This window comes from Parasteatoda tepidariorum, chromosome 2 (assembly GCF_043381705.1).
Source record: "Parasteatoda tepidariorum isolate YZ-2023 chromosome 2, CAS_Ptep_4.0, whole genome shotgun sequence".
NCBI lineage: Eukaryota > Metazoa > Arthropoda > Arachnida > Araneae > Theridiidae > Parasteatoda > Parasteatoda tepidariorum.
The window spans coordinates 104,439,485-104,454,041 of NC_092205.1; the positions used below are offsets into that span (position 1 = coordinate 104,439,485).

At 31.6% G+C, this 14,557-nt stretch overlaps 1 protein-coding gene across 5 annotated transcripts in view; it reads right to left on the reverse strand.

Moving 5' to 3' along the window:
• LOC107438914 (uncharacterized) overlaps window positions 1-14,557 on the reverse strand; it is a 41,139-nt gene that overhangs the window by 5,554 nt on the left and 21,028 nt on the right. For 3 of the 5 annotated variants that reach the window (XR_011636253.1, XM_043052861.2, XM_043052863.2), the window contains 7 exons: window positions 11,080-11,774; window positions 8,172-8,222; window positions 7,382-7,504; window positions 4,770-4,853; window positions 2,427-2,558; window positions 1,775-1,835; window positions 1,465-1,516 (listed from right to left, as the gene is read on the reverse strand). Coding sequence is in view for 4 of the 5 variants with exons in the window: in XM_043052861.2 (XP_042908795.1) it covers window positions 1,465-1,516; window positions 1,775-1,835; window positions 2,427-2,558; window positions 4,770-4,853; window positions 7,382-7,504; window positions 8,172-8,222; window positions 11,080-11,774 (1,198 nt within the window). In the remaining variant the exon portion in view is untranslated. Of the gene's footprint in view, window positions 1-1,464; window positions 1,517-1,774; window positions 1,836-2,426; window positions 2,559-4,769; window positions 4,854-7,381; window positions 7,505-8,171; window positions 8,223-10,086; window positions 10,123-11,079; window positions 11,775-14,110; window positions 14,270-14,557 lie in introns of those variants that run through there. The other 2 variants (XM_071178027.1, XM_043052864.2) reach the window with 2 other exon arrangements.

The window sequence follows — 14,557 nt, forward strand, 5'->3', positions numbered from 1 at the left end:
AAATTTCTAAAACTGATATCTCTTTAAAAAGGTTAAAATTTTGGCTATAATTAAGTCTATTAAAAATTTAAATAAGAGAAATTGCAATGGAAAAACCCTGCATAAACAAAACATTGAATTTCGGAAGAAATCTCGTTTGGTGAGAATGCTCTCTCTTGTCAAAAAATACAAAATAAACTGACCTCAAATAAAACTCCAAGGACTTCGAATCAAATAATTAAGGAAACTACTATCACGTTTAATATAAAAGGAAGATTTATTAACTAAACAATAAAATTACAGCATCGCAGTTCCAAAAAACAAATCTCACACTCACTCAAAAAAACAATTTACCTTCTAATTAGTCACCATAGCAACCACAAAACTCTTCTCGTTACCATCTATAAACTGATAAATAATAAATAAATTATTTAACAAAAAATACGATGCGCATAAGCACATAATATTTTACACTCTGGTTATTTCAGTTTTCGTTTTTATAAGCGCTATATGTTGAGCCACCTAATCTAGATTTGGCATGTGACATTTTTAGCGGCAATCATTGGTTGATTTTCTAGCGTTGCCATTCGGGGAGTTGTAATGAGGCTTTTTTTATCGCCGTGTAAGAGAAATATATATATAGATGGCAGAAATAATAATAATTAGAAGAAATATATTTGAGGAAAATGTGCAATAGAAACGCACTGTATGTGTAAAAAATGCGTAGAGCCCTGAATTAAAAATTCTTATGCTTTGTGTTTGTAATACATAAAAATTAACACTATACAATTTCGTTTAATTATAATTTTTAGTTTATTTCCTTCCTAACATCCGTATTTCCTACATGCAGTCAAGAAAAATAAATTCCGGTCATTTGACCGGCTATGGTAGAAATAGGTATGGATTAAGTGTTGATATGTTTAGTGTTAAGATTCAAAAATGCAGTCATTATGAAAAATTCTGTACGAATAAAACCAACAATTTGAATTATATTAAGATTTTTTATATCATATTTATGTTATTTAGCTTCTGAAATATTCAACAGACTAGTGCGCACCCTATCGTAAAAATATTATTTGTGCAGTTCGATAAATGTTCAACGAAGATGATAAATGTCCTTTATTTCCGTATTCTGCAGCTAATATTTGAGAAGAACGAAAACGGTTGCATAGCAATTTTCACTTTTCTAACTGTTATGACTCAATTTAGTTTTTTAATAGCAAAACAAATAGGCTTATCTTTTTTCTATGCTTAAGCGGATAAGTCAGAATGACCTTCTCATTTTTTGTGACTCTTTGTTTCCTGGTAAAAATCCTTTCATGCATAATTTTCTGATATATTTCCTTTGAACAAAAATTTATTTTTCAATGATGTCACAAAAAGTACTGAAATATATTTAACTATACATAACAATTACATAATGATATATAACAATAGAATCACATAGGAAGACATATTCACAGATAAAGTTTTACAAATGCTTACGTAGTTTTGTCTGTGGCACAGACGCTGGGAAAGAAAAACATCGGCAATGTAGCTGAAAATGAATAATAAATTCTATGAAAAAAAATTCAATTAAAAGTTCGATGCTAACATTTTTTAAAGTAAGTCATACTTATTTTTTAAATTCGAACTAAAATATATTTTTTGAAATACATTTTGATTAGTTTTACCTTTGATTAGCATATATCTATGCTAATTTTAATCAACGTGTGAGGAATTAAATAATTAAAATGTGATCGAAAAAGATCATTTTACTCGTTTGAAAGTTATTGTAAAGAGAGATGTTACTTACGCTGGTCCATTAATATTCCTGCTCTGGTTGAACAACTTCCGAGGTCAATTATGAGTGTGTTCTGCAAATACATTACAAATATTCAACAAAAGCACATGAAAAGTTTTTCTTTTTTCTTTGTTCATTGCTAAATCAGTTCTAAATACTCCATCTTTGAAGTTATTATTTGCTTCAAGTAATGAAACTATTTTAAATAATTATAAAAAAAAATATTAAATATGCTAACAGTAAGTCTGAAAGAGTAAGCGATGGATAGAGGTGTTTGTCACTAAGTTAGAATCGAGTGGACATGCTTTATGTACTAGTAAATTGTTATTTAATAATTGTAGAGCTGTTGGGAAATGCTTTACTGTCATAGAGCTGCACATCAAAAAAGTTCTCTTTTAACGGTCGTCATGATTTGGTTGAACGGTCTCGTTTAAATGTCATTAGAAATAAAAAAAAATTGTTGTCTGATACCACATGCCTTTCTTGTCCAATTCCTACTATTAGTTTACACTCTCCCTACATATATTCATATATCTTGTTCAAGTTTTCAATCATTAATAAAATACTTTTTACGGAAAAATAAGTTTTTTGTGAGTCCTGTGTCTGACCTTTCTTTAAACATGAATCAACCCTTAAAAAAAAATAGAATTATTTGATGACTTACCTGATAAGATTTCAAAGGATAGTGTACGAGGTTAATACACTCCGGTTGTCTGTCACTTAAGGTCTGCAATGTTTCTATCCAATCTAGACTCTCTCTTTTACTATTACTTTTCATATATAAACTTCGACCCATCTATAAAATAATAATAATTACAGAATACATTTCAAAATGTTGGAATAGAGACAATTGTCATAAAAACCTCTCCAAACATTAAAGGATACAAAGCTGACACAGTGATTTAAAATTGAGTCGATGCTTTCTGTGGTGTAAGATATTATGTGCTTATGCTCATCGAATTTTTTGGTAAAATAATTTACTTATTACATGTCAGTTAGTAGATGGTAACGAGTAGAGTTTTGTGGTTGCCATGGGGATATTTTTGGAATGTGAATAGTTTGTTTAAGATGTCTCTTCGCAAAGGCGATGCTGTCATTTTGTTCTAGAATTAATAAATCTTCCCTTTTATGAAACGAAATAGAAGAGTTTTCTTAATTATTTGAATCGAAGTCCTTTGAGTTTTATTTGGGGTCATTTTTTTGACAGTGGTTTTAATAAGCATCGACGCTTGATTTCTTCTTTAATGAAGGTTGAAAAACATTGAAAGTATTTTGAATCAACCTGTTTTCAGTGCGGAAGAGAAATTCTTTTCATAAAAATTCTCATATTTATAATTCATTCACGAAATATTCATAAAAAATATGTCACAACATTGAGTTTACTAATATGTTTGAAAACTGAAAATGAAAATTGAAAGTTTAATTTCTTAAATAGGATGTTCAAATTGAACAACTCAATGACGCTGTTATTCTATTCGGTATTATAAGATATAGCTGCGAATTGGATGTAATATTCTTTGGTTTATTTTTTATAAATACAATCTATAAAAATAAGCTTTAGTGTCTTTAAGGTGTGGCATAGTACATGTTTCACAAAAGACTAAACTATTTGAACACCAAAAAAATCTATATCTCAACAACACTATAGATTTTAAAAACCCAACACTTTTTCGTACCTTGAATTTCACACCTAACGCAAAAGTCTTTTTATTTTATAATTTAAGAAATAAAGATACTTCATGAGTTGAATGATATGTTTTCAACTGACGCTTCTTTTGTGTTAACTACCTGTTTTCTTGTGGTTTTCGTACTCATCTGCCACAAAGCAAACCTTTTTTTTTATCTTTAAAAATTGCCATTTAGAATTCGATGAGTGGCATAAGCAGTAAGTAAGTCGCTTTTGGTGGAAAGTTACATTGCTTTTCTAAAAAAATTAAGAAAATGGAATTCAGGCGACTTTCTATGAAGTAAAATAAAGTAGAAATTATGTATTTCTTCTATTGGCCAGTTATGCTTGAAACTACATTCATTATACAGAGTGTTCCAAAATGTTATATATTCCTAGATTCCTTAAAAAAAAAAAAGCTTATGAAAATATTTAAATGATAAAACTATATCGAAATCTGCCGAATCACTAAATTGAAAGGTGGAATGAAATATATCAAATCCAGTTTGCTTGCCCAATTAAAATCACGCTTTAACTCCCCTCTATTTCTTTCGGCAATCAAATATGTGTTGATGTTTTCAATTCTGCTTTCCCCAGAAAAGATTGAGTAACATTTTTCTCTCTTGAATATTAATGCGCGATCCCTAACATGCACGCCTTTTTGTCATCATTTAGATCAAGAATTCTAAAAATACATATCAAAAGCGAGGCACCTGATATTCTATAAAATTTTGTAATGAGCCGCGATGGATAGAGCGTTCGCCTTCCAATGAGGTGAACAGGGTTCAAATTCCACCAATGGCTGATCGATAGGAATCCGCATCCGGCTTTCACCGACCACAGTGCAGACTTGAAATATCCTCAGTCGCAAACGGATCATGGGTTAGAGTTCCCTTGCCGTCAGGCTAACCATGGGAGGTTCTCGTGGTCTTCCTCTCCATGTAACGCAAATGCGGGTTAGTTCCATGAAAAAGTCCTACACGAAGGCAAATTTCTCCCAATACTCAATCCCGGAGTTCTCTTGTCTTCTGGATTGGGTTCAAAATGACAAGGCTACGGAGTTGAACGTTAGTAGTCGTAAATCCGAACATTGGGCAGGCTGTTCAGCGACGAGTATAAAATAAAATAAAAATTATAAAATAAAATTGTATAGTGTAGTGTATAGTGTATTATATACCTAACTATTTACTCTGTGACTTTTAAAGTGGAAAGTAATGAGTTGTAGATGCAGGTAATTATAAAATAAAATAAAATTACATATTTCACTACTGATTACATTACTATGCAATAACTATACAATAAAAATATTGATTACATTACTGTACGCCATGAATAGTTCACCTTATTATCTATTCTCAGAATATCTCCAACGTCCAATGAAAATTCAGCATACGACAAAGAAAAATTGAGAATACTTTCAGAATTCTATAATTAAAAATAATAAACTATATTAAGATTACAAAATTATTCACCAGAAAATAATCATAGCAATTAGTTGGTAAAAAAGTTTTATACCATATTGAATAGATGCCAAAAGACGTACACAAAAAACATACAAATTATTACAATCTAAGATTAATATAAGAAACTAATTCCTGCCTTAAAAGAGCTATTGCAAATTTATTTGGACAAATAGCCATAAACACAAAAATTGATCTCGCTCTTTCTTTTTCAAAATAATAAATTTTATGACCAAAATAATGATTTAATAAAATTTTTATCAAAAGAAAAGTTTAGTCAATAGGGTTTCTAAGTAAATGAGCTTTTAAAATGTTTGAAAACGTTTTAAAACCTTAATAAAATGTTAAAAAGAAAATTTTTATTAAAATTTTAATTTAACCAAAATTTGCGAGTTATTCATTTTTAATGAAACTAAAGAATACAAATTGCAGCAATTATTACCTAGAATAGTGAAATCTTTTCCTGTTTTTTTTCAGGGGGCGGGGGTTCATGTTTTTTTTTTCCACCGGCGTCAGGTGCAACATCTGAGGCTGAGGAAATATCTTCACATTTTTTTATTTAATTTTTGAAATTTTAAAAACTTTTAGGGCACCTTAGCTACAGTAGTTGTCGCAAACAAGTACTGACGATGCATGTCAGTTGAAATATGGTTCATTCGCTTAGAGGGCCCTATTATTTTAATTTAACACTTATCATTTCCATTATTATAATTCTTTTTTACTTCTTATCATAATAACTTTCAACCATTGCATCAACTATTTCCAACAATCTAATTCTAATAATATAAGTAGTCCTATCAATATTCTCATAACAACAGTTCGTGACTATGAAATTATATTTTATGAAGTTTCTAAGTTTCGTTCTTACATTGCACTCTATTATTTAAACAACTTTGTAGTCGTCGACCCATTTTTCTCCTATTTTTTCAATTATTTGAACAATTTTTCTCAAATTGCCATGTAAAACAATATTCTTTATAATGATTCAAAAATTTTTCATACCTTACAATTAAAACATTTTTCGGTCATTATGAAATAAAATAATAAAAAATAATAAATATTTACTTAAAAATATTTTCTGCACGGAATTATATTTGGACACACGAGTTTTATAATTGTGCTCAAAAACTTTTCAAATAGGCGTAAAAAGTTTTGGACATATAGCGAAATACGCAAACGGGTATCATTAAGGGGTCAAAACTTTGGACACCCCTCTCCTCACCAAACTATTGGGACCTTATTTCCCGGATCGCAACTACCCCCTATATTGTGGGGGTCAAAAATCCAAATCCGTAGAAAAGAAAGGTTTGTTTATTCAGAGAAAGTACGCTTTTGTGTCTGACTAAAATATTGTCAGCACTTATTAATTAGCATATTCTGTACTTATTAATAGCACCCCCTCAAGTCATTCAAATTGAGGTCTAGGACGTGCAGATCCCACAATTATATCAAAAATTATTCAGGGTAGTGAGTTTTCTTTTTTTTTTTTGCTCACATGTACCCTAAAAGTCGTGTAAAGCAACGTTTCCTGGTATTTCAGGATTGATATTGTGTAAAGAAAATGTCTATGGGCTGAAAAGGCTTGTTAATTCTAGTTTTCTTAATCTACAAAACTCTTGTCAGGCCTTGACATACGCTTCTGAAGCTTGGACCATGACAAAACTGGAGGAAAATTGCATCATATTAAATACGTTGCGATATTATTAAGTACATAAAAATAAATAGAATGAATTGGATGGCCCACGTGATTCGATTGAGTGATGACAATACGATAAAGAAGCTGCTGCTTTTTAAGCCTAGTAGAACGAGAAAGCGGGGAAGGCCGCGGTTGATATGGGCGGCTGATTTTCATGCAATTCGTGAAAGAATTGGAGATCAAAAATAAATCGGAGGTCATTATGGAGAAATCTTTAGAGTAAGGCATTGGCCCACATTTGACTGTCTGGCGAACTATGATGATGATGATGATGCACTTATTAATAGAACCCCTTCCTGTCGTGAAGATCCCATCATTATATCAAAAATTATTAAAGGTAGTGCGTTTTTTTCGTGTAAGTCGTGTAAAGCAACGTTTCAGGGTTGTGTAAAGAAGGTTCCACCATTTTTGGTTATAGGATTCATTGACGTCACACTATACCTGCATAATGGGTTATTGGCGACGATATGGACCCTGAGGATGATCCGAAGACATCACAATTTTGATCCTCTGCAGAGGGGATGGCACTCCCCGCTTCGGTAGCCGACGACCTGCACGCGAAATCGAGCACTTTACGGTTTACGAACAGTTTAACGAGGACCCATACCGCACATCCTCGGTCCCTACGCAAACTGATCCAAGTGGTCACCCACCCGCATACTGACAGTAGCCAGAGATGCTTGACTTCGGTGATCTGCTGGGAACCGTGTCTTAACTACAGCCCACTACGGGACATTTTTTTTTGTAGTAACAAACTATACTATTGCCCAAAATGAAGTAAAAGAATAAAATCTTACCTGTAAGACCGTTAAGTTGTTGTCATCAACGTTAATTTCATAAACTCCTTCGGGATATTTAGAAAATGAACCTTTCGACAGGAGAAGGACTTTGGTTTGGAGCATTTGTTCGCACGAATGAACCTGCAAAAAACATACAATTCAACTCTCTACTAGTTTACATGTTAGTATAAAATCTGCATAAAATTACTAGTATAAAATCTGACGTCATTTTATTAGGAAAGATTTTAAATATTTCAAAGAGTTGACTCAAAAAAGTATTTCGCACTATCAAAACTATGGTATAATGCCTAGTCGAGTTTGGTGATGAAAAGTTTTCAAAAATTGTGTCAGGAAACAATTTATTTCAAGTGAATACTTTAAAAAATGTGGTTCAATTCAAGCACCAGCTTCACTACACCGGTAACTATCCTTTGTTTTAATGTAGTGTAACTCTTAGTGAATCACCACTAAGGTCTAACTAAAGTTTATTTAGTTGTCATTTCAATGTTTGCTTCATTTTATTCAAATGAAATAGGAATAAAAATTCTTTTCTTAAACAAAAATAGGGCGACTATTTCCGTATAATCAGTCACTTGGATTTAAAGTATCAAAATTACAAATTGTTATAATTTTTTTAAAAAAAGTTTTAAATCATGGAAGAAATTTTATTTTTGAAGCCAAAATTTATGAATTAAGAACAAGATTAGATCGTTTCTCAATACTAAAATAAAGAAGACACGTTTTCCTTACACTATTTCCAAATGTGCACTTAATGAGTATGAAAATAATAGGCATAAGTATTTGATACCTTCCGTGGTTGCGGCTCTGGAATAGCGTACAGTAATTTCACAATGGACACCTGCAACATAAATCAGAAACTAAAAATCGTATTATAACACAATGAAATTATTTTTCTTGACACACTTATATGAAAGGGAGAAAGTGGTACACACAACAGATATTTCTGACTACAAATAATTATATCCAACCGGAGATATTTATTCTGCTAGTATTGTATGAAGTCTCTGTCGAGAGATGGCAGCACACTACTCATTCACTTTTATAGAAAGCTTCAGATCTCTGTAGTACAGAGTGATTATGCTTCACTTTTAAATGGTTTGAAATAGAACCTTCGGACAGAATGACCTGATATTTCATGAGCGTGTATGAAACAATGGGAATTCAAAAACAGTTCAAAATTTGACCCATAGATGGTGGTGTACTCTCATAAAATCGACTACTGTAAGAGGCACGGTCATTTTTAACTGCTAATGAGCTTGAGTTCCTCACATTGCACTTACGATTAAAAGTATGTGAAGTAAAAATTTGTGAAGCAGCTTCACGAGCACCTTCTCTGATGAATAATAACAGGAACAAAACTTTAACTAAGTTATGTTATAAAACACCTCACTTATTCTCATAGCCCGTAGGTGACTGGGAGTATTGTAGAAGAAATCACATAGCTGTGGTTGAGGAAGATTACACGAAAAGTATGCACTTTTTTAATTGCAAGTGTAATTCTTGAATTACCATTTTAAAACGATATCTTACAGCAATCGTTTCTTTAGCATCTGCCATGGCTCCACATCTCAATCAAATTTCGAACTATTTTTTTGACTTAGGTAAATTCCGATTGCTTCTCTCGCTACTACGATATCCGATACAACTCTCTCTATTATAATAATGTTTCGCAGACCCGACGAACTTGCATATGAATTAATGTTATCTCTCTCTCAATAATGCGATATTCTCTAAATCAATTAACCCCAGCAAAACGGTTTTTTTTCCTTCAAATTTCAACCTTATTTTCTCCATTTATTATTGGTTGACCACAGTGCTGACGTGAAATATCCTCAGTGGTTGACGGATCATGGGTTAGAGTCCCCTGGCCGTCCGGCTAACAGTGGGAGGTTCTCGTGGTCTTCCTCGCCATGTAACTCAAATGTGGGTTAGTTCCATCAAAAGAAGTTCTCCACGAAGGCAAATTTCTCCCAATACTCCATCCGGGAGTTCCCTTGTCTTCTGGATTGGGTTCAAAATGACAAGGCTACGGAGTTGAACATGAGTAGTCGTAAACTGAAACATTGGATCGGCTGTTCATCGATGGTTATAAAATAAAATAAAAATAATGTAAAAAAAACTTATTTTTTTCGGTCTTTTCTGACAAGATAAGTCTCACTGCTGATTATGTACTTATCTTATTTCTTTTCACCGCAGTGAATGATTCTCTTTTTTACATTTCGATACCCCATCCTTGATGTACACCCCAAGATCTTCCATTCTTGGAATTGCCTCCTCCCTTTTCTCTTGAGAAGTCACTGATTTCATATTGAACCATAATTAACACTCCGAAAATTAAATTCTTTATATAATATATAAATAGATTTATAGTTAATACATATATAACATTAAAATTATAAAAAAATATAATATGATGTCCCCAAAAGTATGTAGTCCCTCTATAACACTCTATTTATTGGGTCCCCAAAAGTAGTGTTGTAGCGAGATTTCACTGTAAATGAAATAGCAGGTCATTCCGACAAATAGTACTATTTTCTATAACATTTTAAAAACGGAAATTTAATTAGTATCACCCTACAAATGTGACAGAAAAATCTGCATCTATGTGCCTCCTTGTAGTCTTCGATGAGTAACATTTAATTGTTTTGTAATCATTCCGCTTCTTATATCTAAAAACTAGTCTTACAAAATGTGCAACTTACGAGGTCCCAGGAAGAGGTAATGAATTTCTTTTTGACCTCTAGTGAATCGTTTGCNATTAACCCCAGCAAAACGGTTTTTTTTCCTTCAAATTTCAACCTTATTTTCTCCATTTATTATTGGTTGACCACAGTGCTGACGTGAAATATCCTCAGTGGTTGACGGATCACGGGTTAGAGTCCCCTTGCCGTCCGGCTAACAGTGGGAGGTTCTCGTGGTCTTCCTTTCCAAGTAACTCAAATGCGGGTTAGTTCCATCAAAAAGTTCTCCACGAAGGCAAATTTCTCCCAATACTCGATCCAGGAGGAATACTGGATTGGGTTCAAAATGACAAGGCTACGGAGTTGAACGTTAGTAGTCGTAAATCCAAACATTGGGTCGGCTGTTCAACGGCGGGTATAAAAAGAAATAAAAATAATGTAAAAAAAACTTATTTTTTCCGGTCTTTTCTGACAAGAGAAATCTCACTGCCGATAATGTACTTTTTCTTTTCCCCGCTTTTATATTTAGATTTCAATTCCCCATCCTTGATGTATACCCCAAGACCTTCCATTCTTAGAATTGCCTCCCCCCTTTTCTCTTAAGAAGTCACTGATTTCATATTGAACCATAATTAACACTCTGCAAATTAAGTTCTTTATATAATATATAAATAGATTTATGGTTAATACATATATAACATTAAAATTATAAAAAACATAGTATGATGTCCCCAAAAGTATGTAGTCCCTCTACAACACTCTATTTATTGGGTCCCCAGAAGTAGCGTTGTAGCGAGGTTTCACTGTATATGAAATAGCAGGTCATTCCGACAAATAGTACTATTTTCCATAACATTTCAAAAACGGAAATTTAATTAGTATCACGCTACAAATGTGACAGAAAAATCAGCATCTATGTGCCTCCTTGTAGTCTTCGATGAGTAACATTTAATTGTTTTGTAATCATTTCCCTTCTTATATCTAAAAACTAGTCTTACAAAATGTGCAACTTACGAGGTCCCAGGAAGAGGTAATAAATTTCTTTTTGACCTCTAGTGAATCGTTTGCATCCATTTTCTGCACCTCTCCATTGGTGTTCAACTCAATATGAGCTTCATTTTTGATAGCCGGATTCGTTTCCTTTAAGTAGCCATCTTTCATGTCACGTGTTTCTTCATCGTCTCTTTTTGCATTTTTGTTCGACCCGCCTCCACTTAGATTTGATTCGACGATGGAATGATTAGAATCAGACAAATCCGTTGATTGGACATTTGGCATATATTTGCAGGTTTCCGTAAATACCTCGTACTGATTGTAATTCTCTTCTATGCTTAATGGACGTTTATTTTCTACAGTTACAGTTTGTTCGACAGCATTCGGGACATCAGTCAGTTTATCACATTTGCTTTCTGGGGAAGTGTCAGTCGAGAGGGGGGTTCGAACACACTCCAATTTGGTTTGCTCTGTCAATGATACGATATTACCATTTGAGGTTTGATTGCTTAAAGGCGGACTAGAATCTATGAGTTGTAGTTTTAATGTTGTTTCTGGATGAGAAGCAAGTTTTTCATGAGCTGATCCATTCTTTAAACCATCGTTTAGCTGCGTTTCCTTTCCTACTAACTCGTTTATGGGGGTGGATTTCAACGCCACTTTATCCAAGGTGTCATCGTTTTCATCTGCGACTGCTGCAGAAGATTTAATGTCAGCTGAAACCAAAAGATTTAATTATAATTCTATAAACCTCTTAAATCAACTTGAAATGAATGCTATTAAAAAATGTATGGTACTATTAATCAACACAAACTAAAAATAATTACAATGATGTTTCTTTTAAAAAAACATTTCAAATGACTTCGACACTTCTTTTTCAAGTAGTCTGTCATGTTTCAAAAATTGAAATAACCAGGAAAAAGTATCGCAAATAACGTGCAAATGACGTTAAAATGTCTTTACATACTAGTGAATTGAAATTGTATTCTTGCAGTGGTAGACACACTGCAGGTTACTCGACTTATCCGCGTGGAAAATATATAGAAGTAAAAAATAATCTGGGTACCCTATTGCACACACATTGCGAACACTGCAAATCGTTATAACAATTAAAAAGCGTTTTGTTTAGATAATTATTAAAAGACCTTAAAAAAATTAATTAACTATAACTATCGTTTTAGCAAATTCCTGAAAAATGAAGTTGAATTAGTCGCGTTACATGGTAAATAAAATCAAGCACATTTTTCAAAATAATGAACAAAAATAATTTTAAGAAACACTATTTAAACAATTAACAAAATTAAATATTCAACATTATCCTTGTTCGGGCTACATAACTTCTTTGTAGATATTGAGTGAATATACTTTTCCTTGTTCAGTCAATTTTCCTTAATATTAACATATCGAAATGTTTCCTTTTAAAAAACCCTATCTCAAATATATTTACCCTTAACATAAATGAATATATTTATTATATATATCAAATATATATATATACACTGGTTATCATAAATTAAGGAAAAATCACAAAAATAGCGATAACTCTTTCAAAAGTNATATAGGTATATATAATAAATATATTTTATATTGTATGTATTATATATATTTATATTACAGAAATATATTTCCCACCCATTTCATTGTTGACTTTTTTTCTACCTATGACGCCATCTGTGGACAACTTCAGAAAAAAAATAAAAACCAACATTGAACTTTGTTTGCATAAATAGTGTGCAACGGTAAAGATTAGATTTTAGGAGAGATACCAATACTGGGAAGCTATTTTCTCTTGTGTATTATACGTTTATTCATTTGAGCATTTTTTATTAGATTTATCTGCAATTATAAGCACAGAATTAATGAATATAGAAGTTCAAATTTATGGCCGATCCATTTTGATGACCCCACTGAACTAAAAAAAAAATCAATTTAGTTTCAGATAGCAAGTTTTTGAATTTGTTTTCTTCTCAATCCCAATAAATATTTTAAAATAACCCTCACATAGACTAATGCATAATATTGTATTAACTTTAATTTATAACGCCACATATATTTATAACGTTACATAATTTTAGTGTAAAACATAAAATGGTTGGTACTAAACCTTCATCCTTTAAATAGTGTTCTGACTATTATTTCAGGTATTTCTAGCGTGAAATGCAATTCACTAAAATGTCACATAATTTTAGTGAAGAGAATGATAATGTTTGAACAAATCCTTCATATGGATAAATACATTTGACAATATTGCTAAAGTAAAACAAAACATTGTTTTGAGTAGAACTTGGCATTTTAAAAGAGTAAAACGTAATACTGTTTGGAATAAAACATTCCAACTTTAGCTTAAAATACAGTATTATTTTGAATACAACTTCACATAGTATCGCGTTGAATGTACTCAATTGTATTAAAATGACATACCATTAGTGTAAAAGACAATAATGTTTTGACTAAAATTTCTCATGTTGCTAGCGTATAACGCAATGTAGTTTCGAAAAAAGCTAAAAGACGAATGATAGACAATCATAAAATTTACTCATTTATAGATGAAAATTACTATTATTATCATTATTTATTAATTAATTTATTTATTTTGCTCTCAATAATGACCACGTCATAATATCACATCATTTGGATCCCGCGCTACGCTTCCCAACCCCACAAAAAATTATTAGTTTCATATTTACACTAAAAAAATGTTTCTTTTTTTGCAACAAGAAAAAAAAAAACTTCGTTAATAAAGAAGTTGTTTTTCATTTTTAGAATCATTTAATCTGTCAAACGATTCACTCCCTCCTCTCAAGCCGCCATCTTGAAATTTGTATTTTGTCAAAGCAAATAAATAAATTCTACGCTATCTTACGAATTATATTTAATATCGCAAAGCAAACAGGCATAAAGTGAAATTTTCTATTATGTTTTCCCAGTTTATTGTAAAACTAAATTAGACTGTTTTGCAAATATTTTTTACGTTTGAGAGCGATATTTTCCTATGTGAAAGCGGAAATATTAAAAAAAATCTATATAAAAAAAGCATATCTGAGAAACATACCTGAATAATCCGGCTGTTTGTTTTGCTCCATTTTTTCTATTAAAATTTATTGGATTGACGTTTTCTTTAGTTAAGTGAAACGGAAATCGCTGTGTTTATCAGTCGCACAACACACTCACTCCCTTTATCTGTGTTTACTTGGGTGCGGCGGCTATTATTTGTTTCCTCCTATTTTTATTTTTCAGAATTAAAATTTATCAACATGCTTCAATTTTTCGTAAACTAATTTACTAGCCTCCAATTTTATAATAATTATCTCTATTACTTTCTATCCATATTACCTTTATACCTTATAATTATCTTTATTATCCAATTTTATAATAATTATCTTTATTATCCAATTTTATAATAATTATCTTTATTGTCCAATTTTATAATAATTATCTTTATTACCAATTTTATAATAATTATCTTTATTATCCAATTTTATAATAATTATCTTTATTA